This window comes from Gymnogyps californianus, chromosome 11 (genome assembly GCF_018139145.2).
Source record: "Gymnogyps californianus isolate 813 chromosome 11, ASM1813914v2, whole genome shotgun sequence".
Lineage (NCBI taxonomy): Eukaryota > Metazoa > Chordata > Aves > Accipitriformes > Cathartidae > Gymnogyps > Gymnogyps californianus.
In genome coordinates, this window is record NC_059481.1 from 23,044,355 (window position 1) to 23,071,797 (window position 27,443).

Genomic DNA, 27,443 nt, shown 5'->3' on the forward strand with positions numbered 1-27,443 from the left:
CCTGACCCTGCCCTGCCAGTTCATGGTTTCGGTTTCACAGCAGCAGATCCCGGCTGGGGAGGGAGCAGTTTGCCCAGTTGGATTTCCTCTTAAAAAAACCCAACCAAACAAAAAACCCCACCCTACGCAAACGCTTCAGGACAGTGCAGTTTCCCACCTACAAAAAAGGCGTGTTTTTTTTCCAAAGAGATCCAGTTAAGAAGAAGTACGGGATCCTCCACAGCTTCTCGTGCTCTTGCACGGCACAGAAACTTAATTTTAAGTACACAGAATACGCTACTTGCTATGCCATTCACCTTTAATACGCAACTCATTCACAAGAGAGGAAAATGCGGAGACTTAGCTCTGGACCGGCAGCAAGTCACAGCAGACAGCCCTTGTCTCGGCTGACCAAAGCTCCTAGATATACTAACCCAGAACTCGCACACCGAACCACAGCACTGCACTCAGACGAAGGAAATCAAGAGTTCTTTCTTCTGGGCCTGGACAAATAGGGATAGGATTAAACAGCAGAAATGAACACGCTTAACTGCAGTAATCATGCTGGTAACACAGAAGAAACCCTCATTCTGAAAGAAAAATGGCATACCATTATTTGCATTAAAGCCACAACCTCTCCCGTAGTTTCACCCAACCATGGCTAAGAGTAGTTTTTATGGAGCAAAACGTATCATCAAGCTACTAAAAATATCAGGGAATTTACCAGAATAGCTTAGTAAATGCCTTTTTAAAAAGGTATGCAATTCCTTCCCAGTGGCCCATTTTACTCAAATAAGCCACAGAAAAATTGTATAAAAAGATTTATTGAAATTCATCAATGACAAACAGACATAAAACTCAAAGTTTGGCTCTTCTGGGAAAAAAAAAACTGTTGCAAATGTATTTATACAGATGAAATATTGACTAGGAAATACAAGTCACTTCTAAAGCTATTTTAAAGAGGGATATGAAAGTAAAACTGTACATTCACTAGGTATTTTCAGTCATTTTACTGACTTCCACTAGGTAAGAAAATACAATTTTGTATTAGTATCTCGTGCTTGAGTGTATGAAAAGAAACCTCCTACCCTACATGCTGAACTGCCTCCTGTATTTAGGTTTGTAAAAATTTCAAAGTATATAGCACAAGTGGAAGTAGTTTCTCATCACTTAAAATTGACTAGGTGTTATATATTACAGACCAAAATAGTACACACCTTATTTAAAAGGGTTGAAACATTTTTTTATTACAATTGTCAAATTCATTTCACTAGTAACTCAGGAATTAGGAACACTTTTTATATATATTTATATATATATTTAAATGCCTGCCATTTTCAGTGTCTTGGCTATACCCTAGCCAAAAAAAAAAACAACCCCAAAAACAAACAGAAAGGAAAACACACAACACACAGGGCGGGGAGGCGGGGGGGGGATTGCAAATTCACCCCACAAACCAGATCCAAAGGAACACCCCCAAAAAAAAAAAAAACCCCAACAAAAACATTTGGTCACTATTTACATACAGCAAAATAAAAGGTACCTACAAAAGCAGGGAAAGCGTTGGCTGAAAATGGCAGTCATTCACGGACAGGCAACAAAGAAATCACTTTATCAATATGCCATTCTCACACTTGTTGCTGTGGAGGGATGCTTTGCCTAAATTTGCAGCATCCCCCAAAAAATGCTTACAATGTATTTAGTGACTGGCAGCGGTGGAAAAATCCCAACAACCAACGCTATTCAGCTGTCTTGGAACACAGTATGTGTTTTTGGGGTATCATCCACTGATCTTAAACTTTTTTGTCCTTTTTTTTTTTTTTTAAAGATGTCAAACTATCCACTCCAATAATAAGAAACAAATTACCACTTGGTTTATACTTACTATTGCAGTTACAGGGACTAAGAGAGGGACAAAAAGAAAAAATTTAAAACGAATAGGAGGAGGAGTGGCAGTAAAAATAGTATTTTATTCCCTTGCCCACCCAGTCTGCTTCTCCCTCTCGTTCCCACAGCAACATTACAATCAGAAAAAAAAAAAAAAAAGAAAAAAAAAAGAAAAAAAAAGGTTAGGGGTGTGGGGAGGGAAAATACAGGGTAAAAACAGTCAAATCACAATAGGAAATTTTCAAAATAGGTTATTCAGTTTAGTCGTCTTCATCCCCTTCATCTTCAGGTTCTCGTTTTCTCTTCTGTCCCCGTTCTTCATCTAGAAGATAAAACACAACTTGAATTATATGAGTGCTCCCTCATGCTGCTGAGAAGTTGAACAAGTTCAACAAGCTTCTACTTTGGCAACTGGCTTGCTATCAAAGGAGCAGGAATACAAACATGAGCCTGCTTTTTAGAAAATGGTATTTTACTTCTTAAAAAAAATATTATTACTATTTTATCTCTAGCAAAAACTGGATTGCTGCCATACCGGGCTCTTCTTCATCTTCATCATCATCTACCTCACCATCGTTGTAGCCTTCTTCATCCTCCTGGATTTAAAAAGGATTAAAAAAGTCCGTTTCAGTGCAGGACCTTTCACAATTTGGCAACATCCAACAGCATTTTACAACAGAGAGAAAGTCCTTGAAGCATCTTAAACAAAAACCAAACAAAAAGGCAGACACTTCCCACGCACTTATATAAATGCAGTTTTTTGCTACAGTATAACTGGACTCTGGCCCAAGTTTCATCGCAGGAAATCACAAGCAATCATAGCAGCCACTTCTAGCTTCAAGTCTTCAGTGAGAAAATGGTTTTATACTTCACGCTGTTATGTAGCTGCAAATTTTGTTATGATGTCCTGAGTTCACTAAAACTTGACGACCAGTCAGTAGGAAAAGGTGCATGTTCTAGGGGTAGAGAGAGTTAAAACACGAACAGACATCTCCAGAGCCTGAGGAGCTGCCGTTGGTTTTGAGAAGAGGCTGACCAACCCTTCAGGAGGGGCAGTTAAGTATCTACGATTGTTTGGCTGGAGGAGAGATAATATGACCTCCTACAGTCAAATTTTAGCCCCATTCCCAGTGGTTGCGCTAACAGCGAAGTCTCAGCAGACTGTGACGGGCTCAGCACACCCTACGCACAGGAGCTGAACTACACTAAGAATTTAAGCATCCCGAGGAATCACAAGGTACCTGCCCAAGGAGGAACCTCGCTCTGAGAGCGGAGAGTCAGTAGTTCATGTACCACTCTCTCGTCTGTACAGAGGCTGTAACCCCAGCCCTTCAAAGGCCCCACAAACCAAGTCTGCAGACGTTCCTGATAGTATTTTTGACATCAGCCCAATAAACAGAATGATTTCATGTCAATGGTCACTAGATGGCAGCTGGCTCATAGACAGGCACACCTCAAAGCCACCCCCCACACTGCGATGCTTCTCAAGTAAAAAAGCAAGTACAGGCTTCAAGTACTAAAAGCCTCCCGTATTTGGTCCATTTCTTGCCCAACTATTCCCACTTAGAGCATGTTCACTCCACACCCGTTATTAACTGCATAAATCCTTACCTCCTCTTCTCCGCTCACATCCTCCTCTTCTCCTTCCTCCTCTTCTTCCTCGTCTTCTTCGTCTTCTACTACCTGAGCATCATCATCATACTCCTCTTCTATACAGTCAAACAAGATTAACCACTCAGACATTTAAAGTTTACTTTTTTTTTTCCCAACATTGCCACCTGAGATGTGACCTCCTACCGACACAAGGAGCAAACTGAAAGCATTGCTGAAGGGCGGTACAGAATTAAAGGCAGCTCTCCAGCTGCTAGAACAGGGCTAGATGTAGTCCTGTGCCTCTTTAGGCTAGTGACGGGGTAGTGTGGCAGCTGCACCCATGGTCTGAGCTGCTCTAGGGCTGCAGGGGCCTTCACAGTAAGTCACGGCAGCCTCGGGACTGCTTCAGCTTCAGCTGCTCCAGTTCCCACTACTAATATGCATTTCTGAGCCCGTGGGACACTTGCAGCTCTTCATCTGCAAGCGCCCATCTGCTCTCACCAGGGATAGAGCAGAACTTTACAAGCCAACCATGCGCTGGGAACCCTCCCCAGGGGACAGCCCTTGCCTTTGTGCTGCCAGAGCAATACAAGAGCCTCACACACAATCCATCTTCTGGGTCCGCAATCTCTTTTCAAGAGGAAAGAGACTAAATGCAACTAGCCCAAGCAACAAACCAGAAATTGTTTTTCCAGGCTGCAGGAACGGTGTTTTGGAGCTTTTTCATGCATTTGAATGCAGGCCCAGACTTGTGCTCTGATGAGGAGAACCTGTCCCTGCTGAACCTGTGTGCTGCTGGCTGAACGCACTCTGCCAGGCACTGCCGCAGCACTCGCCCCTCTCACCACAGCTCACATTCAGCACTCGAGGGAAAAGTGCAAGTCCAGCTATTCTGCTTTTGCCGTGCAGCTGGGTTTGAAGAGTCTAGCAAATTCCCCAAACTCGGCCGGATACTCATCCGACTGGTAGACTGACGCCTCCGAGTGCAGTCTGCCGGGGAGGCAGAACGGCACCTACAGCACAGTGGGACCCACCGTGCATTTTCCTAACATTATGAAGTCGCTTGCTGCTTCGCTAGTGCCTTTCACAGAGCTTGCCCCAGGCAGACTTCAATACATACACTCTCCTCTCTTCTGCCTGATCTCAACTGGTTCATTTCATCCTCACGGAGCAGCTACAAACTCCTATTAATGCCTTGGCTCCTTTACTTAATTCCTTGACTCAGCTACTTTTTTCTATGCCCAATCTGGTTCTCCACCCTACCCTTCTCCATCAGGCTCTACACAACTGCTCATACTTCCCTGATCACACGGTCCTGGAAAACTGCAGCATGTGCACGCCATCCTTTCTTACCCCTTTCTGCTATGTCCTCGTCCCCTGGGGTGTACTGTTCCCTGAACTCTTTCAGTGCCTTACTCTTCCTCCTAGCCCCTTTCTTCTACCACCTTTTCACTCCCCACCTTTCACTAGAGATAAGACTGAGAAAGTAGCTCTTTCAGGCCCTGCCCATCTCCTCTCCCCTCATTCCTTCAGAGGACACTGAGATACTTCTGCTTTACATCAGTCGGAAGGAGCTGCTGAGGACACCTTTCTCCTGCCAACAAGTCAGAGCTGGAAGCAAAACGTACCACACAGCATATCAATCTTTCAACTTACGTACACCAAGTAGCACAAATTCACATACCATCTTCATCTTCCTCCTCGTCGTCTAAGCCCTCCACGTAGCCCTCTGCATCAGAGTCCGGTGCTTCTTTGTCATCTCGATCTTTCACTAGAGATAAGACTGAGAAAGTAGCTCTTTCAGGCCCTGCCCATCTCCTTTCCCCTCGTTCCTTCAGAGGACACTGAGGTACTTCTCCTTTACATCAGTCAGGAAGGAGCTGCTGAGAACACCCTTCTCTTGCCAACAAGTCAGAGCTGGAAGCAAAATGTACTAGGCAGCATATCGATCTTTTAACTTACTTACACTAAGTAGCACAATTCACATACCATCTTCATCTTCCTCCTCGTCGTCTAAGCCCTCCACGTAGCCCTCTGCATCAGAGTCCGGTGCTTCTTTGTCATCCCGATCGTAGCCATCGAGGTATGTGAGTTGCGGGAGGAGCTTGAATACGTTTTCTCTATAATCGTTCAAGTTGGTTACCTCGCAATTGAAAAGATCTAGACTCTTCAGGTTTTCTAACTTTTTCTGCAAAGAAAAGAAAGTCTCCTAAGTTCAGCGTTACAATAATTCTCTACAGAGCAGGGAATGCAAGAGCAGCCAGAGTTAATGTGCTCAAGAGCTTCCCGTGACAAAAGGGTCATTTTGGTCTCTGCCTACTAAATTGGTGTGGAACAGAAATCTGCAATGCCTTGCCGTTGCTGCTTTGGTATCCGAGAGTGGAAAATGCTCTCTCTCAGGTTCAGCATCTCGCAAGTAGAAGACTGAAGTCTGGAAAGAGGTTATGGTGCAAAATCACACATGCTGCGAGGGGCCAAGCTAAGAATAAGTAATAGTCCAGTCAGTTATCCCAAAAGCGCAAGGCAAGATATTGGAACCAGCAGTCACGTATATTTAAACTACTACTTTCAATGGAAGAAGAAACAGACTATTCTTTGGACACAAGAATTTTGCCAAGAGAGATTTTGAAAATTTTAATGATTGTACCTTAGTGTTTGGAAAAATGAAAAAAGGCTTAGAAATTGAATAGGAATTCAATTCCTGGGGTTTTTTTTTGTTTGGTTTTTTTTGAGGAGGAGGAGGTGGTCTACATTGCCCACAGCACTTCAAAGTACTAACAACAGAAGGACAAGCAGCTGAGGATTTGTATCAAGTCTTATGAAATACCTCCCTTCTGCAGTTTAGTGTGTAGAGCAACAGTGACATCAAGAAAACAGTAAACCTGAAACTGGGAGCAGTTACAATCCTCTCTCTCATCTGTTTGCTACATGAGTTTAACTGCTCTGCTCTCCCCTTCTGCTGGGGAAAGGAGATCCAAGATGGACTCACCCGAGAACTGCTCCTTGAGACATTTTAAGAGCAAGTACTTGGGAAATAAGCACGAGCCAAAACTCTTCATTTCTGGAGAGCAAAGGGCACACAAAGCAAAAGCTAGAAAATAGCACTACCAGAACTGACACTTGGATGCTTTTTGGAACTGCAACCTGACAAACTTGATCTCAGCACTTGAAATAAGAAGTATCATGACTGTGAGCAGGAGAGGTAACAGAAACCAGCAGGAGTAAGTTGGAAGCTCAGCGACCTCTGCCCAGCTGCAGCGAGCAAGCCTCGTACGGAGGCACACGGTGCTGCAGCTGGCCCCTACCACCGCCAGCACACGCCGCACCCCTGGGCAGAAGCGGTGGCTGGTGATTTTAGACCCAACGCTTCGGGGAAAACACACCGAGCTCAAGCAGAGCATCTGGGAGACCGACCAGCAGCCCACGCCACCGTGGAAAGCCGCGGTGGTCCCCGCGGTGCCCGTGGGGAGAGCCCAGCCCCGGCGGCGGCGGAGCAGCAGCCGCTAGAGGGAAGCAGCCGCCGCTCACGCTGCCGGCACAGCCCCGGGGCAGGGCTGCCAGACAGCCCGGGGCCAGGCTGAGCCCTGCAGCAACCTGGCCGGAGAGATAAGCGCCGAAGACACTCCACTGCAAGTTGCTACGGACCTTCCAAGCCCATTAATGCCTCTACTCATCACAAAATGGGGTTTGATTTCGCCCTGTACCGCATCAACTTACCAGAGGTTCTATTGTACCGAGATCTTTTATTTTGTTGCCGCTTAGATTTAGATGCGTGAGGTTCGGACACTTTTCTGCCAACACTTCCAGTCCTCCTGAGATTCTGTTGTCGCTTAGCTCGAGCTAAAAGGCACATAAACATCTTGAGTTTTTAGTGCAAACATGTATCACAGAGCAGTCTGGTCAGCTAAATTACATTTTCATGCAACTACTTTAAACGTGTAGTACAGTGCAAAGAAAGAGGAATATGGCATAGGACATTTTACTTACCTTCTTAAGTTTGTTTAACTTTGGTAAGTTTGCAACTGAGGTTAAGCCTACGTTGATTGTACTTAAGAATTCCAGCTCTTCAAACTCATCTGTGAGGCCTTCGATTTTACCTTCGTATGACCTACAGTTGTCAAGAACGAGTTCTTTAACCTGGAAAGAGAACAATGCAAAATGTGCATAAGATGTTCGGCGTGGAGGATAAAGATTTCACTCGCAAGCAAAGGATGACACAGATCAGGCAAAAATGAAAGGTATTCCAGTAAACTGGCAAGTACGCGAAAGGTTATTTTCAGTGTCTGATCCCTACTTTTGATAGCACGGTTAGCAGTATTTCAGAAACACAGATACGTGGCTTTGCTTCAACTGCCCACCTTTGTGTTGTTCTATAAACGATGTAAACAGTTCAAAAACACTAATCCTGGCTTAACCAATTTGGCTGTTAGAAGTGGCATCGTCTTTAGTAAATGCAAGCAATAAGCATTCTAACCAATCTATTTATTTTTAACCTAACCTACAGCTTTGACACTCCGTACAACTCGTGTGCTATTACATACAACGTATCATCAGTTGTTAAAATAGCTTCTTTCTGCATGCAAAAATTATTCGAGCTTTTCAAGCGTGGAGAGATCACTGTCTGCTCAGACACTCCTGAAACCTAAAGTAGGTACTGGTGATCCTAAACCAGGTCTTGCTGGAGTCCTCCACCCTCACCCCTCCTCATCAGCGTAGCTTGATGATGGTACTTTAGGGGAAGATCTTCTCCACGGAGGCAACTCCTTTCTTGGGGAGTTACAAGGGATGCGTCAGATGATGCTGGCAGGGGAGGTTCAGGGAGTATAGCTGCTGCTGCGGCAGTGTACCCCTTATCTCCTCCACCCTGTTGCAGCAGGGAGGCTCGAAGGGAGAGGTGAAGATAATGTCCCCATGGGCCTGAGGAGCACAGGACCTGCCTCACAGCCAAAGCTGGGCAGCCCCACGGGTGTGCACAGCAAGTTACAGCCTGCAGGGTTTTGTTGTTGTTTTTAAACAGAGCACCACTCTGTTTGCAGGTGCTATCCTCAACGGACACAAAACAAGAGCATCAATGCAAAAGAGCCCCTAAATACGTCCCACCCTGAATAAAACTGGTCCTTTGCACCCTAAAGACAGGTCAGTCTTACGGGATTCAAGTCCCTCAGTAGCCAACATGAGCTTTCCTGGACTCTGGGGAAGCTCTGCCATCGAGGACTGTGACTCCACAGGAAGGGCCCACCCATTCGGGGAACATCCAGACGTTTTCACACCAACAGAATTTCTGCGGGTTATTTCTCCCCTATAAAACACCTAGAAAAACCCATCCTTCTGCATGCGCTGCAGACCCCGGCCCGTGCTTGAGGTTCGTTTACAGGTTTGGAAAGGGAGGGGATGCTGCTTTATGCTGAGGATGGGATAAAAAAAGTCTGCAAGAGCGGTGTATGCAGAAGCATGAAGCAACTCTTCAGTTCACACCAAGGACAGTTAATATGCAAATACTTAATTTTCTTAACTTTTTTATTACTGTAATCCCGCTGCACAGAGAAGAATCCTGTGTAGTTTTATAACTCCAAATAACATCCCTAGATTTCTAATTAAATCCCAGGCACTGAAGTCAATAGGGAAGTCAGCCCAAAGAAACACGAGAGTACAAGTGATTCATTGAGAGTAGGAGGATCAGCGTTAGACAGGAAATACATTTTCCAAGACTCCACAATTTTCCTAGAAGAATTATGTAGGGAATGACTACACAAAAGTCTTCCAGAAGAATTTTAGGCTGGTTAGAAGAAACCAAAGATCAAGTCAAATGCTCCTGATCCCACATACATCTATTCCACTGGGGGGAACCCAAACAAAACCCCAAAAGCAAACTATAAGAAACTCTCTTTGCTTTGAAATTTAGACAGCAGAAAAGCCATTTTAAAGGCAAACGTGCGTATCTTCTTACTGTAACAGTATTTAAGTATCAAGATTCTCCAGTGAGATCAATTTGGGGACAAACACAGTTTTCTCAGTCATCTGCTTCACACACACACACAGAGCTCCCGCCAAAAAAAAAAGGGGGGGGGGTTTAAAATAAAAGCAGCTCCACCCCAAAACCAGACCATACAGCAGCGACATTCCCCGCTATCTGTCCTTGCTCACCAGCACACGAGGCCCCTGCCTGCCCCATTATCTCCCTTGGCCAGCGAGGTGGCTCATCTGAGCACCCACCTACAGACACGTTTGGGAGCAAGGAGGGCAAAGGAGCACGGCTGCAGCGTGCCGCAGGAGAGGAGGTTCTCCGCAGAAAGGGGCTGATCGCCATGCTGGGAAGGTGGTGCTTGTGCAGAGCGCGAGGTCTTTTTTTGCCTTATCCTCTTTGCAAAGGAAGTTTGCAAGAGCGCACATAGGAAGATGAAGCAAGGCGGAGGGAATTCTGGGAGGGAAAATTGCATGCAGCCACAGCAGCCAGCACAGTTTAGAGTCAGCTCTGGCTCTGAGCTATGCAGCAGACCAAAGGCACAGAGTAAAGCAGCACCTAAACCTCACACCAAGAAAGAAACGGCATCTGCCCTCAGCCCAGGAGGTGGGACATCCATCCCTTCATCCTCCCCAAGGGCAGGATGGAGAAGAGGCAAACAGGGAATTGGACAAAGCTTCCTCAGGGGTAGAGAAGAGATTCGAGGGGGAGCTGGAAATAGCAAAGGATGCAGAAGAAAAATCCTTTAATATGGTGGCAGAAGAGCCAACCGGCTTCTACTTTCAGTTTGCTCTTTTTAGGGCAAGACTGCTGTTTGCTCTTCAGAAAACTTTGATACAGAACTGCAATGCTCTCTTCTTCGCTGCGCCCAGTACCAAGATACTGGACAAAGGTACAGTCAAAACAACTCCACGGGGAAGCGATCATGGAACAAAAGCGGTCAGGTTTGCAAGTGGTAGAAAGCGTGGTCGAATCGAAGAGCTCATTTAGGAAACAGCAGAGCACAGGCTCCACACGCGCCACAAGTGCAACCGCAGCAACGTCATTTTGGTGGTTCTGTGGTCAGAGGTATATTAACACACTGAATCGCTTCTGAAAGAACGTGACTCCACAAAATAAAATTCAAGTCAAAATTAAGACGGCTTTATGTTCTAAGAGATTTAAGAATCCCATAGAAAATACACACGTGCAAAAAGAGGATGAACTGGGCTTGTGGGGCTTCTCCCAACTTGACTGCCATGTGCATGCTCACTGCTGCATCGTAGCCAATTCTCTTGCATACAGTACAAGCAGCAGAAACTACCACCAGCTTATACAGTTTTTCTAAGTATTAAAACTACCCCGCAGCTATTTGCCCATAGCCTGTCAGCCTGCAGTCTTGCGCATCCCGCTCTCCTCCCTTCCACTCTCACTTGCCATCTCCTCCTTAAGAACTTGCTGTTTTGCAGCTAACCAGAGAGGCAGCGCCGTCCCCCCCCGGGGAGAGGGCATTTGCTCTCCAAGGCCCCCTCCGGGTTATTAATGGGGCACTTTTCCAACGCGCTGGCTGCTGCACAGAGGTCTCTTCTCAAACCTTAGCCCCCTTGCGAGGATGTTGGGCCTCATCCAGGCGTACTACAGCCTTGACAGTTAGTGAGCTCATAACTGTGTCAGTATACAGAGAGGGAGAAGCGGAAAGGTGACCTTAGTAAAGCTACATTCCATCTAAAACAGCTCACTACCACAAAAGTATGACAGGAGGACTAAAAACCTATTCCTCATTTGTTTTTCAGAAGTCTTTGTAATTTTAAGGAAAATTCCAGCTCCTGAATCACTCTCCAAACATCTACTGAACTTCCCTGAAAACGCACAGTAAGACTACAATTTTTACATCTCTTCCCTCATCTTCTGTCACCAAAACACAGAATAAACCTTTGCCTGATGCAAGTAGCCTGGGCGAGCACCCTTTCTGAGTCTTGTTATGTACCTGAACGAGACGCGTGGGCCTCAGCTGGTCTGAGCCAATTTAGTTGTATCACACTGCAGCCTCTGTAATACTACAGACACGGAGATGAGCAGTCAGAATTAGGGAGGACAATCTGAACACATTTGGAGAGAGAGGCTAAAGGAGTAAGTGTCCTCAGCTGATCTGTGTTTATCTGCATCAAAGATGAGAAGATACAACTTGCCAAAGTTGTGTATCGTTAACCTTATCACTGTCTACGCCACAAAGCATAAGCAAATCAAAGCACTAATTAGAGTAAGTACTAATATAAGTACTCGTACAAGACAAACCACATGACCCGTACTGTCTTCCCAAAAAACTGCTACGTAGTGAGAAACAGCAGAAGAGCAATATGCCGTAGGTAACCAACCACCACGAATACCACCACCATACTCACCTAAACAGCTAAAAAGGCACCCGCAGGTGAATGTCTAGCAGAAAACCTAACATGCAGGTGGCTAGGTAGGTTCCCGTAGTACATAACCATGCCTTCGATAGCATTTATGATAAGGCACCATCAGGTGCTTGGGTTAGGATATTACACATCGTACAGCTTCAACTGCCAAGCGTTTCTTGCCCAGCCTGCTGTTCTGCTGTGGACGCTGCATTCCCGGGGTGGCTCAGGGCGCTGCTGCCCCTCTCCCCCATTCCGCAGGTGCCATCTGCTCGAGCAGGTGCTTCCTGGCTCTCCGCGTACTTCTGCTTGAGCGTTGCGCTGTGGTTTGCTGGTATCAGTCCTCAGTTTTCAGCAGTCACACGGTAAGCAAGCAGACTGCTGCTTCTTCAACAAACTCTTCAGACCACGCGCCTTGGACCTGTTCTCCTGTGGTCATCCCAGTTTCTATTTCTGATAGTCCCAGACGCTTTCAGCACATGACATCACATCTCTGTTAACACACGCTGCACTGTTAACTGTGGATTACAGCATCCCTCGTATCTCTTCATGACTTTCATGACATCACACTCTACATTATTGCCTGCTTGATAACCAGGGACTCTAATCTGTTTCCTAGTATGGTGACTGCATTAAGCTGTGTTCCCAAATGCATATACAACATCCTTAATATAGCCATGGGGCCTACTGCGACACTCCAACCTATTCCTGGGCTGAGTACGGGCAACCATGTGTAAGCAGCCACTGGATTTCACAAGAGTCATCCCAAGTGACATCTGGGACTCACTCGCTGTGCACAGTACCTGGCAGACCTTCCCCTGCCTCTCCTTCCCAGTGCAGGCTGCCTCTCTGGAAGGGACCATTCTCTTGAGTTACCAACACATACACAATCAATAGAGTATAATTACACACAGACAACTATTCAGCCACCCATGTTACCACCTTAACCTTTAATCTACATTTCCATTGTAACAGCTAAAAAGGCAAAGGCTCTACTTCAGAAAGCCTACAACCCATGGGCAGGGAGATCGAACTTGGGACTAAGTCTGTAACTGAAGGCTTAACAAGGTGACAGAAGGACACAGTTGTGAATAGAATTTTAAAAGATAAAAGGTAAATTTACAAGTACAAATACCATTCTGCTGGCTTTACAAGCAGGAACAGCGAAGGCTGTAACATCTCATTTTCAGCACAATGGACCAGATGCTTTTGAAGTGTACGTTGCATATGGTACTCCTAGGACAGGAATATCCCACTATGTGGCATTTTTATCAAAAAAAGCGGGTAAAGATGAGAATGTTAACTCTGCCTTGCACTCCTTCCAACCAAATGATCCAGGGGAGCATTGAGAGAAGTCCTTCATACCTCTTAACCCAACGGAAACTCATTTGGAGGAGGGCAGAGCTGTGGAAACAAGGGAGGGGAGAGCAAGGGAAGCCTGCTGTGGTAAGCGGAAGCAAAGTCCAAATTACTTTTGAAAGCAGAGACAGTTTTACTCTCTCCCAGGTGCACAAACACTTCTTCAAGACACTTGGGTTCCTGTCTTTGCAAGTTTTTTTGGTCTCAAAAGCCTGCATAGTCCATGCAAAGCCTTGTATTGCACCACAGCCAAGAATGACCATTGCTGTCTACTGTAACCAGACTGCCAAGTTCTGTCCTCCTAGTTCTTGTACTGTATTCTAGATCTGTACTCATGCAGATTTGGGGATCCTTGAGCAGAAACGGATCTCCTTAGGTTTCTATTCCACTTGATTTGTGCAGCAAAGTTTAAGAGAAGCCAGCCCTCCACAGTCACGACACTCTCATTTGTTGGGGAAGGCATGGATTTGACAAGGCACAAGATAATGCCCAAGTCTTGCAGGAGCCCATCATTCATGCTTGGCTCCACAGTGATGGTAAGGATATGATGTTCTCCACGCTCATGTTACAAGCTTCCCCCAAAGTTACTACTGGAGGAGATAAATGTCACATGCATTTCCATTTCAGATACTATCTGGAATGTGACTAGGCCAAAAAATGCTTGAATGAACAGCCTGCTTAATACCTTGGGCTAATAAAGCTGCTCTGAAGGCTCAAAGACATGATGCAATTTCTGCTCCAAGATGATCACCAAAACGTGACGAACCTGAAGAACTTAATTTTTTTAAAAAATAAAGATAGCACCACATGCCATTTGCCACCTGCATTCAGGACAGCTCTTCAGCCACGTTAGGGCCGCCTGTGATATAAACACGCAGCAGAGCCAGGCTACGCAAAGTTCAGCTCCTGGCGGAAAACAGTGAGAGAAAGAGGAGCGCAGAATAATCTCTAGCCCAAATTAGAGCAGCTACTGGGCTGCTGTACGCCAACTAAGACAAACCTCAAGAGCTGTGCAGCCTTTCCAGCCTTGCCAGAGCGCTGCCCGTTCGGGCTGTGCCCCCTCCTACCTCCGGCGTGCTGCCTGCAGGCAGGCAGGCAGGCAGGCAGGGAGGGGAGGGAGGCAGGTGCCACGGCACCGACTGTGCTGGCCTGGTGCCACGGGGGACTCCCCTTCAGCGGGGCAATCCTCAGCTGCTCCTTCTGGGCAGCTCAGCATTGCCCGGTGGAGATGCTTGGGGATGAGGATCTAGCCACAAACAGAATTAAATTTAACAGGGCAGGTAAAATTCTAATAGTGCTGACATCCTCTTCCTCCCCCAAGATACACAAGTAAAAAGCAAACCAGAATAAAGGCACCAACTGCAGGTGACAGCAGAAAAGTTTTTTCCTTACCAAACCAACATGTGATTTTGGATTTTGATACATCCCTTCAAGGCTTTATTCTGAGTATCTGAGATGAGATAAACAGATTTAACTCACAGTACACGTCTTAAACTAGTTAGCCAACAACCCTTTACCTTCCGCAGGCTCTGGTCATGACTGCATTGGGCAAAGAATCTGCAAATCCCGGGGCAGGGAGAAATGCTGCGTAAAAATTGGCCACGTAACACAAACTACTTCCCTTGAGATACGGGCAAGATATCTAGCAGCCAGAGTACTTGAGAATTGTATTAGCAGAGGCAGTGACTGACGGCTGGGAAGAGACTGGATGGGATTAATGCGTATACCTTGTAATTTTGAGCAGTGCTCCATTACCACATTACGGACACCAGGTACAAGTGCGGCTGAACGCCAGGCGCCTGTCAGGACTTCAAAGCAGTTCAGGCTGAAGTTTACAGGATTTTCCCCAGGCTGAAGTTTACAGGATTTCCCCCAGGCGCACTCCTCACACCAGAACAAAGGCATCTCTTCCACCAGCACTCTGCAACTGGGCCCTTCGATACCAAGCAATTCACAACTGCTGAACAAAACAGCTTCCAGCGCAGCCTGGTTCAATGGCAACCCGCTCCACTTCTACATGTTTTGCCTATTGTACACCTATTCAACCGAGCTGGAACTCCAAATTCTTGCAACAACGTCATGTGAAACTACTACTGGACCTCAAAATTCATCTAGGGTTTCTCCAAATGACGCAACCCTGTCAAACTTTCACATTTGAATTCCTCTTCTGCATCTCTTTCTTGGAAACTCCCACCAATACTGTTAAACACTTCAGGGGAGGGTTTTAGAAGCCCAAAATTGAACTGCCAGCATCATACTGAAACAGTTTTGGTGCCTCTCACATTTTTCACTACAAGCACCAATACGCATGGATGCGCGCGGATCCCGATACTGCTGTCTTTGAACTATGATGCCATGGTTCTCATACAGGTTTACTCTATGTTTGTAACCTATGCCCTAGCAAGCGCTTTGTATTTAGTTTAGTTGATCCAACAATCACATGATGAAGAAACTTGGATTTACTCCACATGAGGGTGCAACCAAGGAACTGCATGAAAACATTAGCTCAGGGACCAAGAATGATCCAGTGACAACACGGGCATCTCTGTGGACATCTGTCACAGCCCAGACTCAAGCAGCTTGTTAAATCACTGTACCCAAGTTCAAAGCGATGCAGTAAAATAGCAGGTTAAAGCCACCTTTTAAACTCCCCTCAAGCTGGGCTGTTTATGTTAACTCCCACAAAGATGAACACACTTGGCGTCCTCTTTTTGCTGGCCACTCGGCATGTATGGGAGACCCTGCATCACCCCTACCCCGGCAAAGGGAAAGGAGCAGGGGAGGAGAGACGGGAAATTTTTGTTGTTTTGGTTGGTTGGTTGTTGTTGTGTGCCTTTTTTTTTTTTTTTTTAAATCAAAGCTGCTCTGTGTTCAGAGACAGCTTAAGGCTGCTTGTACAGCTCAGAAAAAATCTGGCTCAATAGAAATACATTTACTTTTTTTACTCTCTAATATTTTACATAGCATAGCTATAAACCCTGAGAGCAATACATATGGCTCCAACTAATTTTACGTCCCTTTGCTCTGTTCCATGAGAAACTAAAGGTCCAAGTGAAATACCTAAGTGGCAGAAGGGTGAAGAGTCTTGGCAATTCTGACTACGTCTTACACTCATACCTAATTACGAGGCATCTGCAGTACTAAAAAACTTCCAGAGAGAATAATCTACTGTTGTCTTTCTCAAAAAACACGCCCCCCCAACCAAGAAACCCCATGAGTCACATAAATATACTTTCACACATTTACAAGGGTCAGTATAGCCATATGCACAAGCAACACACTAATTAATAAATTGAGAACACACTCCAGTGACATGGAAAGCTGTTTCATTCAAAAGCATATAGCTAGTTTTCGTTTTTGTTTCTACTGTTAGCAGCATAACTCTGTAAAAACTCCAAAAATTTCTTTACACAGACTGTTTCAAATATGTGATTACATTGCTTTATCTTTGCATTAAATGCTTTTTAATATTCACATTGATGTTGCTTCCTTCTCTCTTTTCTACAGATGGTATCACCCACCGGCAGAGCACTTCGCTCTGCTCCTGGCTGGAGTGGGTGACTTTGCATGGGTCACTTCAGCTCCACGTCTGTTTCTCTCTATTTGAGAAACCGAGTGCCTGATACCACATCCAAAGTGCTTCTCATTCACTGCCAGCTATTATTAAATAAAACAGAAGCAAAACATAAGACTGCATCGCACCTTTAATTTGAAAATTCTTCAGTTAGGCATTTTAAGCATTTAGCTGAACCGCTTAGTTTGTTCAGTTGCGCGTACTCCGAATTGCCCTCAGCAACAAAGGACTGATGTAGACACACACATAAAAAAGAAACACTGCATTTAAATGAAGACTAATTTTAAGAGCTGCATATTTAATACGGAAAGCAGTCTCTGAAGATGTCAGCTGCTATAGAATGCATCGGCAAATCACACTTGCAAAAGATAAGCTTTTCCTAGCTTTTTTTATGGCTTTGAAAGGAAAGTGTTCAATAGACCAAGTCGATGGACAAACGAGTGCTCCGACAGCACAACTTTTACACAGTGGCGTACAGGCAAACTACTGAAGCTTTTTTTTGGGGGGGGGGTGGTGTGTGTGTGAATATTTCAAAGGTCATGCTTACATATGCAAGGGCTTCAGGATTGATTTTAGCAACCTAGTAAAAAAATACAGACTACGTATTTACTAGCTACTTTGTCGGAAGGATAGCCGAGCAGAGAGGAGACAGGAAAAAAATTATATGCAGAACAAGTCCAGTAGTGTCACATAAATAGCTGAGAAGTGTCCATCACTCCAAAGCACAACAAAAACATCACTGCTCTCTATTCCCGCTTGAGACTTGTACCTCGCTGCAGACACAGAGGGTTTGGTTCATCGAGCTGAGCTGTTTGTCAATCAAGACTGCCGAAAGCCATCATGCGCTCCGCAAATGGCAAGCCCGCCTCGGCGGGTGGCAAGGAGAGGACCTCCCTTCCTCCTTTCCCAGCACTCCGGGCGAGTCCTGCTCCCTCCCAGACACAGTGCTGGAATCCCAGAGGTGCCTGGGATTCTGGTGTGCAAACCAGAACTACTCCCATAACCTTCTCTTACTTTTAATTCATTCAAAAAAACGTTCAAGACATGGCACCCACGCATCTTTCATAGGTCCGGTTCTTAATTTTCAGGCTTCTCCAACTTACCAATCCCTGTACCTTTACGGCAGGAGGATGTGGGGGGAGTAATCCGTAGAATGAATGAAATGGGAAGATCAGTCAACATCAGCCTTACAGGATGTAAATATTTAAGAAAACAGCCACTGATACATGTGCCACCATTCAATGTATATTTAAAGATGCATCACTGATGTAGGTAACATGGCCTTTTAAAATTTTTTGTCTCTTACTGTACTTAAAAGTCCTAAATCCCTCCATGTGATTAGTAGCACCTTGAAACACGCAGGAGTTTTTGGTGTACATTTAGAGCAGAACAACAGAAAGGTATATTCTATTTATTGATACATAACACACAAATCCTGCTGCAAGGATGAATTATAATAGCTAGGCTTAATGCTAGGTTTGTACTAAGAAGCTTCCCCCCCCCCCCCCCGTTTCAACTACTTGTTTCATTTAGTAGACAGGACAAGAACACTTGTTTCTTGAGGAGATGCGTTTCTTCATGGACTACAACACAATTACATCAACTAAACCCCAGCTACTTCTCTTAAAGCATTTTTATCAAGCCAGTATTTGGACACACACCTGAATCATACAGAAAATTTTGTAAATGTGACTGCACTTTACATATTGCTGGTCAAAAGGGAATTCTTAAGAGTTGAGGGTTAAAAAAAAAAAAAAAATCTACCATTGGTACTTTCTAGCAGCATCATAGAGAAATGGGAAGATTAGGCAACCAGTTTTAGATCCATATACTGGTCTTTTTCAATTCTACGTTCACAGCTCCTTTCATATGCTTAAAACTTGGTCCAGGTTAAGAGAAGAGAATTTGCCAAATACTTCCCTGGTCAGCCCAGTAGTCAGCTATGAAACTAGTCTAAATTTCAGTGAGGACAGCTCACACATCATACCCACTCTCCAGCGTGATTTTGGTGGGCTGCAGTCCCTCCAAGATGAGCATCCATCCATCCATCCATCCAATTGGATACTCATTTTAGAGGTTTGCATCTGGAAATTCATAGCCATGAAAACCAGCTGTCATGAAAACTTGGGAAGTTTGCAAAAACGACAGCTACTTCTTTGTACATTTACACCCTGCTGTCAGCTACATAAGTGGTTAAGTGATACAAGTCTGCAAAAATCCATGATAATCCGCACACGCCGCATACAGTTTGTACGTGCTGATCTCATGCCTCCCTAGACACAACCGTATCCCACTTTGTTTCAAACCTAGAGTACATCCCCTTCCCATTTTGAGGTTGTTCAGCCTGGGGGAAGTAAAAAAGTATGTATCTGCACCCATACGCAAGACCAAAATATTTTTTTAAATGCAGGTCTTTCAAGTGACGAGTGTCACTTTAAACTCTTTACTGTTCTTGCAAGCATCACAACAAGGAACTAGCTTGGGGAAAAGAGCCTTTTTATTTATATTCTTCATTTGAAAGAACACTTTGTATAGATGCTTGCACCGTATTTCCCTTCAGTGTTAAAATCTACAGAAAACCAGAAAGAAATCAGACTGTCAAATAAGTTTCAAAGCGCAACAGAGAGTTAGAAGAACGCTAAGAAATGCTCGATGTTACAGTCAGTATTTTATCACTGTCACAATTTTGAGCTGATAAAGCACTAAATCCTCAGACTAAATGAACCGGCGTGGCAGCTGTAAACCAGAGAAGATGAGTTTTGCACATAATTTCAAAAACCTACCTCCATGTCACACGGCTAAGAGCCTTAGTCCTGAACCTGTTTCACAGTCTTTGCATTTTACTAATGAGTTTATGATGGGAATGAACAAGAATGCCCACAAACATGCCCACGTGAACACTCCCTCTGCGAGGTCAGTAGTTACACCATTACTGGCTGATGGTTCTGGAGGAAACCCATGTAAAATAATGGTACCTGGCCCATTTCTAGCAGGCAGTTAATTATAATAGAAAACCACATTGATAAGATAGGCGAAGTGACAAAGCCTACAGCAAGTGCACTACTGTAAATGACCATTAAATGTAATGGGACAAAAAAGTGAAATATCTGGGCAGAGAGCAGATGTGCAAGCTCAACTCTGGCTGTACAACACACAGAAAAAACAAATTTCAAGCACCAGAACCTCAGACCTCTCACCAACACTGAATTCTTATAAAAATGGAGGGAGAATTAAAAAAAACAAAACAAAACAAAACAACAAAAAAGAAGCTGAGGAAGAAAAGGAAGAAATAGCTCCTATACAATCCACTTCAGGACATTTACATTACATTTTATTAGTCAACATGTAACCTTACAGGATTATATGACTTAACAGCTCGAAGTAGCTCAGCTGCACAGTAGCACACAGTATTCTACACAAGAACCGTATTAGCCAGATCAAACTATAAAGTATTAATATAGGCTCAGAAAGAACCACAACACCTTATCAACATCCTATTATCTAACTCTGACTTACCAAAAAGTTCTGATCCTCTACGCTCTGATAACAGGATATATTAAATATAAGATGTACCACAAAACTTCAGCACATATTGGGCAGAAGCTCCAAAACAAGTATATTCACAGTTATTTTCACCAAGATTTATTTACATTACACTTCAAAGTTTGAAAATAATAATCCCCCACAGAAGGAGAAATACTGCTTATCTATCAAAGCAGAGACTAACGAAAACAATTCACAGAACTGTCCTGTTCATGCCCAAAGACTTACTAAAATCCGTAAATAAATGACATTGGCATCAGAATTACTTCTAAACCCCAGCTCCAAGTATTTTAGCTAAAGCACTAGCTGGATTTAGCTGAATTTTATTTTAATAGGTATTCTACAGAAACAGACTTCAAACCGTACACTTAATTCTCCACAACACAAAAGCGCGCGCGCACATCTGTAATCAACGGCTTTACAAAGCAGACGCTAACCAGAACAGCATTCCCAAACGGCATCTCTATCCCCCTTCGTATGAAACCAGAAAGATTTGGCTTTATAACGGAGGTGATCACCCTTCGCTACCTTGGGAGGACTGATACACATAACTCATTGGGAAGACTAATACACATAACTCATTGACAGAGTTAAAGGCTAGCAGGCAAAAAGTGACAGGTTAAATAAGCCTTATTTTGCAACCGACTGCTGTAGATTTCTGAGTTACTGAGGAACAGTGAACCCCCACCAGATCAGAGCTCTCTCAACTTTCTTTGGCAGAAGCCAGAACAGAGCAAAAACTGAAAAAAATCCCAGCGTGGAGGGAGGAAAAAAAAAAAGTCCAGTTTATACCTAACACACTTTGGATCAAGTCTTTAAACCGTAGGTCTGCGTTTAAAACGGTGAATAAGCCTCCAGCAGTAGAAGCGATGGACAAATCGACCAAAATTAGGGAAAAAAAGGCCAAAAAATAATTTAAAAAAATAAAAATAAAAATAAAAGGAGCCCCAAAAGCAGAGACCTACCTTCCCGCAGGGCCCTGCCCAGGAAGAAGGCGTATTCCCAGCGCCGCGCTCCCTGCCCGGGGGGGGCTGCAGGGCACCCCCGGCCCCGCTCCCGTCCGGGCGGGCGCTGCCGGCCCGGTGCGGCCCAGTCCCCGGGGCAGGCCGGGGGCGGGAAGACGGCCTCCCCCTTCCCTACAGCGGCAGCCGCGGGATTAAATAAAGAATAACATAATTAAAAATAATAATAAAGGGGCGGGGGGGGGGGAAGGGGACGGCGCCTTTTTACCCTCCTGGCTCGTCCCGCTGCGGTCGTCACGAGCCTCCTCCCGCCCCGCGCTCGGCGACGGCGGCGACAAAATGGCAGCCCCGGCGGCTGGCAGTCATGTCGGAGAGGGCGCCCGGGCGCCCCGCCGCCGCCGCCGCCCGGCCCCACCGCCGCATCCGCAGTGCCGGCGGGAAGGCCCCCTCCGCCAACGCCTCATGTCGCACTTCCACACACCGCCGCCGCTACCCCCGGCCTGCAAGAACGGGAGCCGGCGGCGGGCGGGCTGGGGCGGCGGAGCTCCCCTCACGGCCCGGCGTTGAGGGTCCGGCGGGGCGGGCAGGGCCGCCGCCCCCGGCCGGCCGTTCCCTCCGCCGCAGCTGAGGAAGAGGAGGAGGAGGAGGAGGAGGAGGAGGAGAGGGGGGGGAGAAGAAAAAAAAACATGGCGCCGCGTCCTACTTGCGGTGCGGCGCTGCCAGCGCGGGGCCGGGAGCGGCTCGGCGGGGCGAGGGGGGCACTCACCGAGCCGGCCCCGCTCGCCTCATTGTGCCCCCCCCACCCCCGGCGCCCCAACAATCAGCCCCCGCGGACCGCGCAGGGCCGGGCCTCACCGCCCGCCGGGGACGGCGGCGTGTGCCGCGGCGGCAGCGGCGGGAGCCCTCCTCTCCCCCCCACCCCCCCCACCCCGTCCTCCTCCTCCTCCTCCTCGCCCAGGAGTTTTTAAACTTTAAAGAGCAGGTTACATCGACCTGCCCGCCTTTGTCCCTCGGACACCGCGCTTGGCCACCGAAAAGCCGCGGGGCCGCGTCCCGCCGCCTTGCCTCCGCCCTCCCCCCAGCGCCCCCCGGAGAGGTACGTTCCCCCCCCCCCCGCTTCTTCCCCTTCCCGTTCCCCTTCCGCGACGGCGGAGCCGGGGCGCGCACCTCGCCCTCCCCGGCCATTATGCAAGGGCCTGGCGGCGGCAGCGGGCCCCGCCGGGGGATGGCGGGGCGGGGAGGGAGGGGGCTTCCCCGCCGCTGCCCTCGGCCTCCCCGCGCCCCGAGTTCGCGCCCCGCCGGAGGGGGCTCGGGGCCCCGCCTGCCTCCGGGTACCCCCCCCCGCCGCCGCCTCTTTTGGGGTGGTTTTTTTTTTTTGTTTTGGGTTTTTTTTTTGTTTGGGTTTTTTTTTTTTTTTTGTCCTGACAAAGTTTTTCTCTCTCTCTCGTTTATTCCGCGAGACGCGGAACAACAACCTGAAGTCCGGCCCCGGGGGAAGGAGGGGGGGGGAGAAAAACACGCACACGCACACATCCAGCCTTTTTGTGCGTGTGTGGGGATGGAGGGGGTGGAGAGTGCGTTTATTTCTTGCAATATTTTTTTTATTCAACGCTCGCGCTACCGGCGGCGATACCCGATCGCCAAAAACGCTAAGCATTGGTTTAAAATTCTTTTCTTTTATCTTCGCAGCATCTGGAGAGAGGGAGAGAGAGAGAAAGGGCGCGTTCATGAGGACTACAAAGTTACAAATATGGCTCCCCAGTCTCTCTTGCCTGATCACTGCAAAGAAATGAAGACGCACTTTAAACTAAACCATTTGCAACTCACTCGCAGTCCCTGTCTGCCTCTCCCTGCCCAGCACCCAGTGCAAATATTTGCGAACTAAACACGCCAAGAGAGGAGCACCAACTTATTTTTATTTAATGCACGGCGAGCCCCCTCGAAGGCATCGCACACCGGCAGAGTCGGGAGCAGCCTCTAGTTTCCCCCTAGACCATAACGCGTGCGCCTTCGGGCACCCCCAAATTGGGGTGCACAGCCACATACACACACACACACACACAACACACACACAGGTAGGCACCTCAAGGGCAGCAGCGGCCCCGCCGTCGCCGCCGCTCCCCCCCCACCCCCGAGCCCCGCGGGGTTGGGATGCACCCCCTCCCTCCCTCTCCCCCCCCCCCCCCAAAAATGTGGGATGGATTTTTATTTTTCTTTTTTTTTTTTTTTTTTTTTGGCATTGCTTACATCTGAGGGCGTCCTGTTCCGCAGCTCTAAGTGGATCCTTTTCTTCATGTCCATGTCCGTGGCTGGCGGGAGTCGCTCGCTGTCCCCGGCTCCGCTCGTGCAGTGACACCGATGGAGACCCCCCCAAAGCCAGCGCGGTGAGGGACTTTGAGGGCTCAACCAGCTCCGCTCGGAATCCCGAGCCCCAGCACCGCGGCGAACACTAACCTGATAACTGCGGAGGCGGGCGCTCCCGGGGGCTCCGGCCTGATTGACGTCCGTCTCCGCCAACCGCGGCGCCGCAACGCGAGGCCAGAGCCAATGGGGCGGGCAAGGGGAGGTGGAAGCCAATAGGGGAGCGGTGAAGCCGGCCAGGGGGACAGCCCGGTTGGGAGCGGAGGATCATTCCGTGCTGGTGGCTGATGGGGAAGGAGCGGCGGCGGTGGCGGCTCGGCGGAGGGGATGGGGTGCGCTCTGCCTTCGCCGCCCCCCCACCTCCCCCCTCCCCGCCTTCTCCTCCGCTCCCCCGCCTGCCGGATCCTAGGGGAGGCGCCGAGGCGCGGGGCGGGGAGCGGCGCTAAAGCCGGAGCCGCCCGGGCAGGGGCGCGCAGCCAGGAGGGAGGGAAAGGTGCGGAGCGGGGCGGCTGAGGGGCGGCGGAGCGCGAGGAATGGCGCGCGGGCCGCCGGCGGCGGCGGGGGGGCGGGGAGAGCGGGAGGCGGGAGGGGGAAGGGGGGGGGGGGGCGGGCGGACCGACCGGCGCGCGGGGGAGGGGCGCCGATCTCCTCAGCGGCGGCGGCGGCCGTGAGGGGAGGTGAAGCCGCCCTGCTCTGCCGGGGCGCTCCGCCGGGCCCTGCCCGCCCTCAGCGGGGTTCCGCCGGCGGGAGAGACGCGTAGGGTGTCGGCGGCGTTTGTGCCGGGCGAGGGGCGCTTGGTCAGCGCCGGGTATTGCCGCTCGGGGTTCCCCCGCTTTGGGTGAACGGGTTGAAGGGGCTGCTGAGGGCTCTGGGCAGAGAGAGGGAGGGTAGGGAGGCGTTGCTTGTGCAAAGAAATCCCGGGTCGGTGGATTCCCTCTCTGGAAAGCTTCCTTGGAGATGCTTGTAGCTGCTCTGAGTGTAAGTGTCACCGGAAGCCTTGCAGTCTCTCGGAAGGCGGCTCTTGCTGTTACTCACGTCCAGTTGTTGGATGAAGTGGTGGGGCAGGGCCTGTGGTGCCAGGAGGAGGTATATTCTCCTGTTTCTTTTGCCAGGCAGACTTCTGAAGCGAGGTGCCAGATACGTCCTGGCAGGGCTTGCTATCTGCGTCAGGTATCGGACCCACTAGTGTTCTGACAGTGGCGAAGCCCCACGCTGGCTTGTCTCTGTGTGCTTGTGACTGGTTTTATCAAACGTAGGGGACCGCTTTCATTTGGGTGTAGCAGATGATAGGTAAAATGTGCATCACTCGCTTAGTGAGATTCCTGCTTGTCCCTTCGTGCAGAGTCACTGGAGTTTCGGTGGACTTGTTAATCTTGCCTTCACCTCAGGTGGTTGAGAAAGACAGGGCTGTAAAAATCCCTCAGAGTTGTTTGAAACATTTGATACTTAGTATCAACAAAAAGGTGAGAATTGCTGGAAAACTGTCTGTCTTGTCAAAATATTTTGCAGTGCAGGATGGAGATACTTCTTTTACCTGCCTCGTCTGCAGATAAACTGTAATGAATGCAGTTGACAACTAAGCACAAGTTCCGTTGAGAGCGTGCGAGCTGGGAGAAGGGTTGAGCTGGATCCAGCTGAAGGTAAAAAGTGTAACTTATAGTACGGTACCACTAGTATTCTGCAACAGGTTAATATTTTTGTGATGGTTTAGGGCCTCGTTATGGTTTAGCTGTTAGAGCCATTGGATTTCGGTTTTGTCTGTGACATGGACAAGTCATTTTATTTATTGTTCTGTGGCACTGGTTTCAACATAATAGAAGTTAGTGCGGTAGTTTTAGAATATAAACTTTACAAAGTGTTTAGGACTTCAGGATCAGGGTGAATTTTATTTTTAGCTCTGTTTTAAATTCTCCTTTACAGGTGTGAACAAAGGTGGCCACTGGGCTGAGGCTTCACAAAGGAAGGTTTGGTCTGGACTTTGTTTTTATGGCATAGGTGAAGACCTTTGGAAAAGAATTTTTATCATGGAAACAAAGTGTCTATAAGTATTAAATAAACCAACATAATATTTAAAAAAAAAAAAGTTTCTGAGAATCCAGAGATACTTTTTCCTTTGTTTTTCTCAAAAGAATGAATGTGTTGTGTGTTCTAATTATATAAAGTTGTATAGAGTGCCCCCTTCCAAACTATTTGGGGGAAACTTATTCAAAGTTCAAAACCAAAATTAAATGTTTAAACCTGTTGGTTTCCCCTCTGCCCCATTCATGTGCATGCTGCTTGTATCACAAGGGTTTGGGAAGTCTTGAGAACTGTTTGGAGAACTAAAAATAAATGGAAATGTTCCACTGGCCAAATATCTAAGCATCATATCACAACAGTAAATAAATTTTAAATAACATCTTTGCAGAGTACAGCTTTTCTTAAACAAACAGCAACAAAAAAGATCTGGTGACTGGACTGACTAACACTTTTAGGATATGGAAAAAAAAGTAAATCAGCTTTAAAAATGGATATGATTATGCCATTTAAATGAGGGATCCGGTTTTGTTCTCTTTGTAATAGAGGAAGAAACTGTTACATTTTGATGAAGCAATACTAAGTCTTAGTTGAGGAATTTTTATGATGCGTTTCTATGAATAAAGCCGTCAAATATCTGTTATAGATGTCATTGATTAGAAATACTGCGTACTGACACAGTGTATGGAATCCTGTCTTGTCGGAGTCCTTAACGGAGCAGAGCAGCAAAAGTGGTCTGAGCCCTGCTTACGGTGGTGGGAAACTGCTCCATAGGATCCCTGGTCAGTCTCTCGTTGGAAGATCAAAATATTCCCCACTCTTACCTGTATGTTCTGGTTTTTAAAGCTCAAGTACAAAGGAGTTAATATTGTGAGTAATCGCTACAGTTAATGTTTGATTTTTGTACGTGGTTCACATATTTGTCCAATTTCTTCATTGCTCAAAGTAATCTGTTGTTAACTATAGGAAAGGGAAATTCTAAATACAGGTTTGCATGTTGAAGCTGATCATATGTCAGAATCCTGGGCCAAAATCTAAAACACTAAACACACTCACTATAGAAACTTCATTTACGGCTGAGCTTGAGCTAGGTTTTCATGTGCTTCTATGTGATTATCTTTCAGGTATTTTCTGATCTAGCTTTAAAAACTATTTAATGTAACTGCAATTTGGCCAATTAGGTGATTTCATCCACAGTTTATATTTTGTTATGGATAGTTTCTTTTTTTTTTTTTTTTTTAAAAACATGAATACTGCAGCCTTACATTAACACAAGTTTCATATAAAGGGCTCCTATACATTAAGCATATGCATCATGTGTGAAATCCTACAGTGTTCCATGTCTGTAAAATTGCTGGGTAGCCGAACGTTTGCTGAAATGAGCTGCTGATTGTTTTTTGTGGCTTATAATACTCCTTTGTAGATCTGCTGATATCTTGTTTGTCCCTGCTGCATCTAGACAATGCATTCCTTCATGTTTTGTGTAACATCTCCTTCAGTCATTTCTGTCTATGTAGATATGGTAACTGGAAAGAGAAAATTCTGTTCTTAAATTGTCCCTCTTCCCGCCCTTAACTTCCCCACCCCCCAGCATAGCTGGAATATTGGTCATTAAGGGCAATTTAGAACAGTATTGGTTGCTGGTATCCAGGAATTCTGGGGAAAAGGGACAAAAATGAGCATTGGGAAACTATATAAATTTTCTGACAACACGAATTTACGCTTTGAGACCCTTAAAACCAATAGGGGAGCGCTATAAGCAGAACAAAAAAAGAAAGAAGAGGAGCTCAAGACGTTGGATGAATAAGCTCTGGAGCTTACTACCGTTT

The 27,443-nt window shown here is 46.8% G+C and overlaps 1 protein-coding gene and 1 long non-coding RNA gene across 8 annotated transcripts; one reads left to right on the top strand and one right to left on the bottom strand.

Annotated features, from left to right (window-relative positions):
• Positions 1-787: 787 nt before the first annotated feature.
• Positions 788-23,792, bottom strand: ANP32A (acidic nuclear phosphoprotein 32 family member A). 7 transcript variants are annotated; one of them, XM_050902946.1, is made up of 8 exons: positions 23,485-23,792; positions 7,447-7,596; positions 7,177-7,299; positions 5,449-5,647; positions 5,144-5,218; positions 3,478-3,542; positions 2,402-2,459; positions 788-2,188 (listed from the first exon to the last, which is right to left on the bottom strand). In XM_050902946.1, the coding sequence occupies exons 1-8, from the start codon at positions 23,536-23,538 to the stop codon at positions 2,127-2,129; spliced, it is 786 nt and encodes a 261-aa protein (XP_050758903.1). In that variant the 5' UTR covers positions 23,539-23,792; the 3' UTR covers positions 788-2,126. The 7 variants fall into 7 exon arrangements, with proteins under 7 accessions (XP_050758903.1, XP_050758904.1, XP_050758900.1 ...); XM_050902947.1 differs by having other exon boundaries at positions 3,478-3,575; positions 5,144-5,162; positions 5,447-5,647; positions 23,485-23,791; XM_050902943.1 differs by having other exon boundaries at positions 2,402-2,462; positions 3,478-3,575; positions 5,144-5,230; positions 23,485-23,786.
• A 29-nt stretch (positions 23,793-23,821) lies between these two features.
• Positions 23,822-26,234, top strand: LOC127020411 (uncharacterized). The gene is made up of 3 exons (XR_007767078.1): positions 23,822-24,091; positions 25,108-25,238; positions 25,519-26,234. It is a non-coding gene; the product is annotated as an uncharacterized LOC127020411 (long non-coding RNA).
• Positions 26,235-27,443: the final 1,209 nt, after the last annotated feature.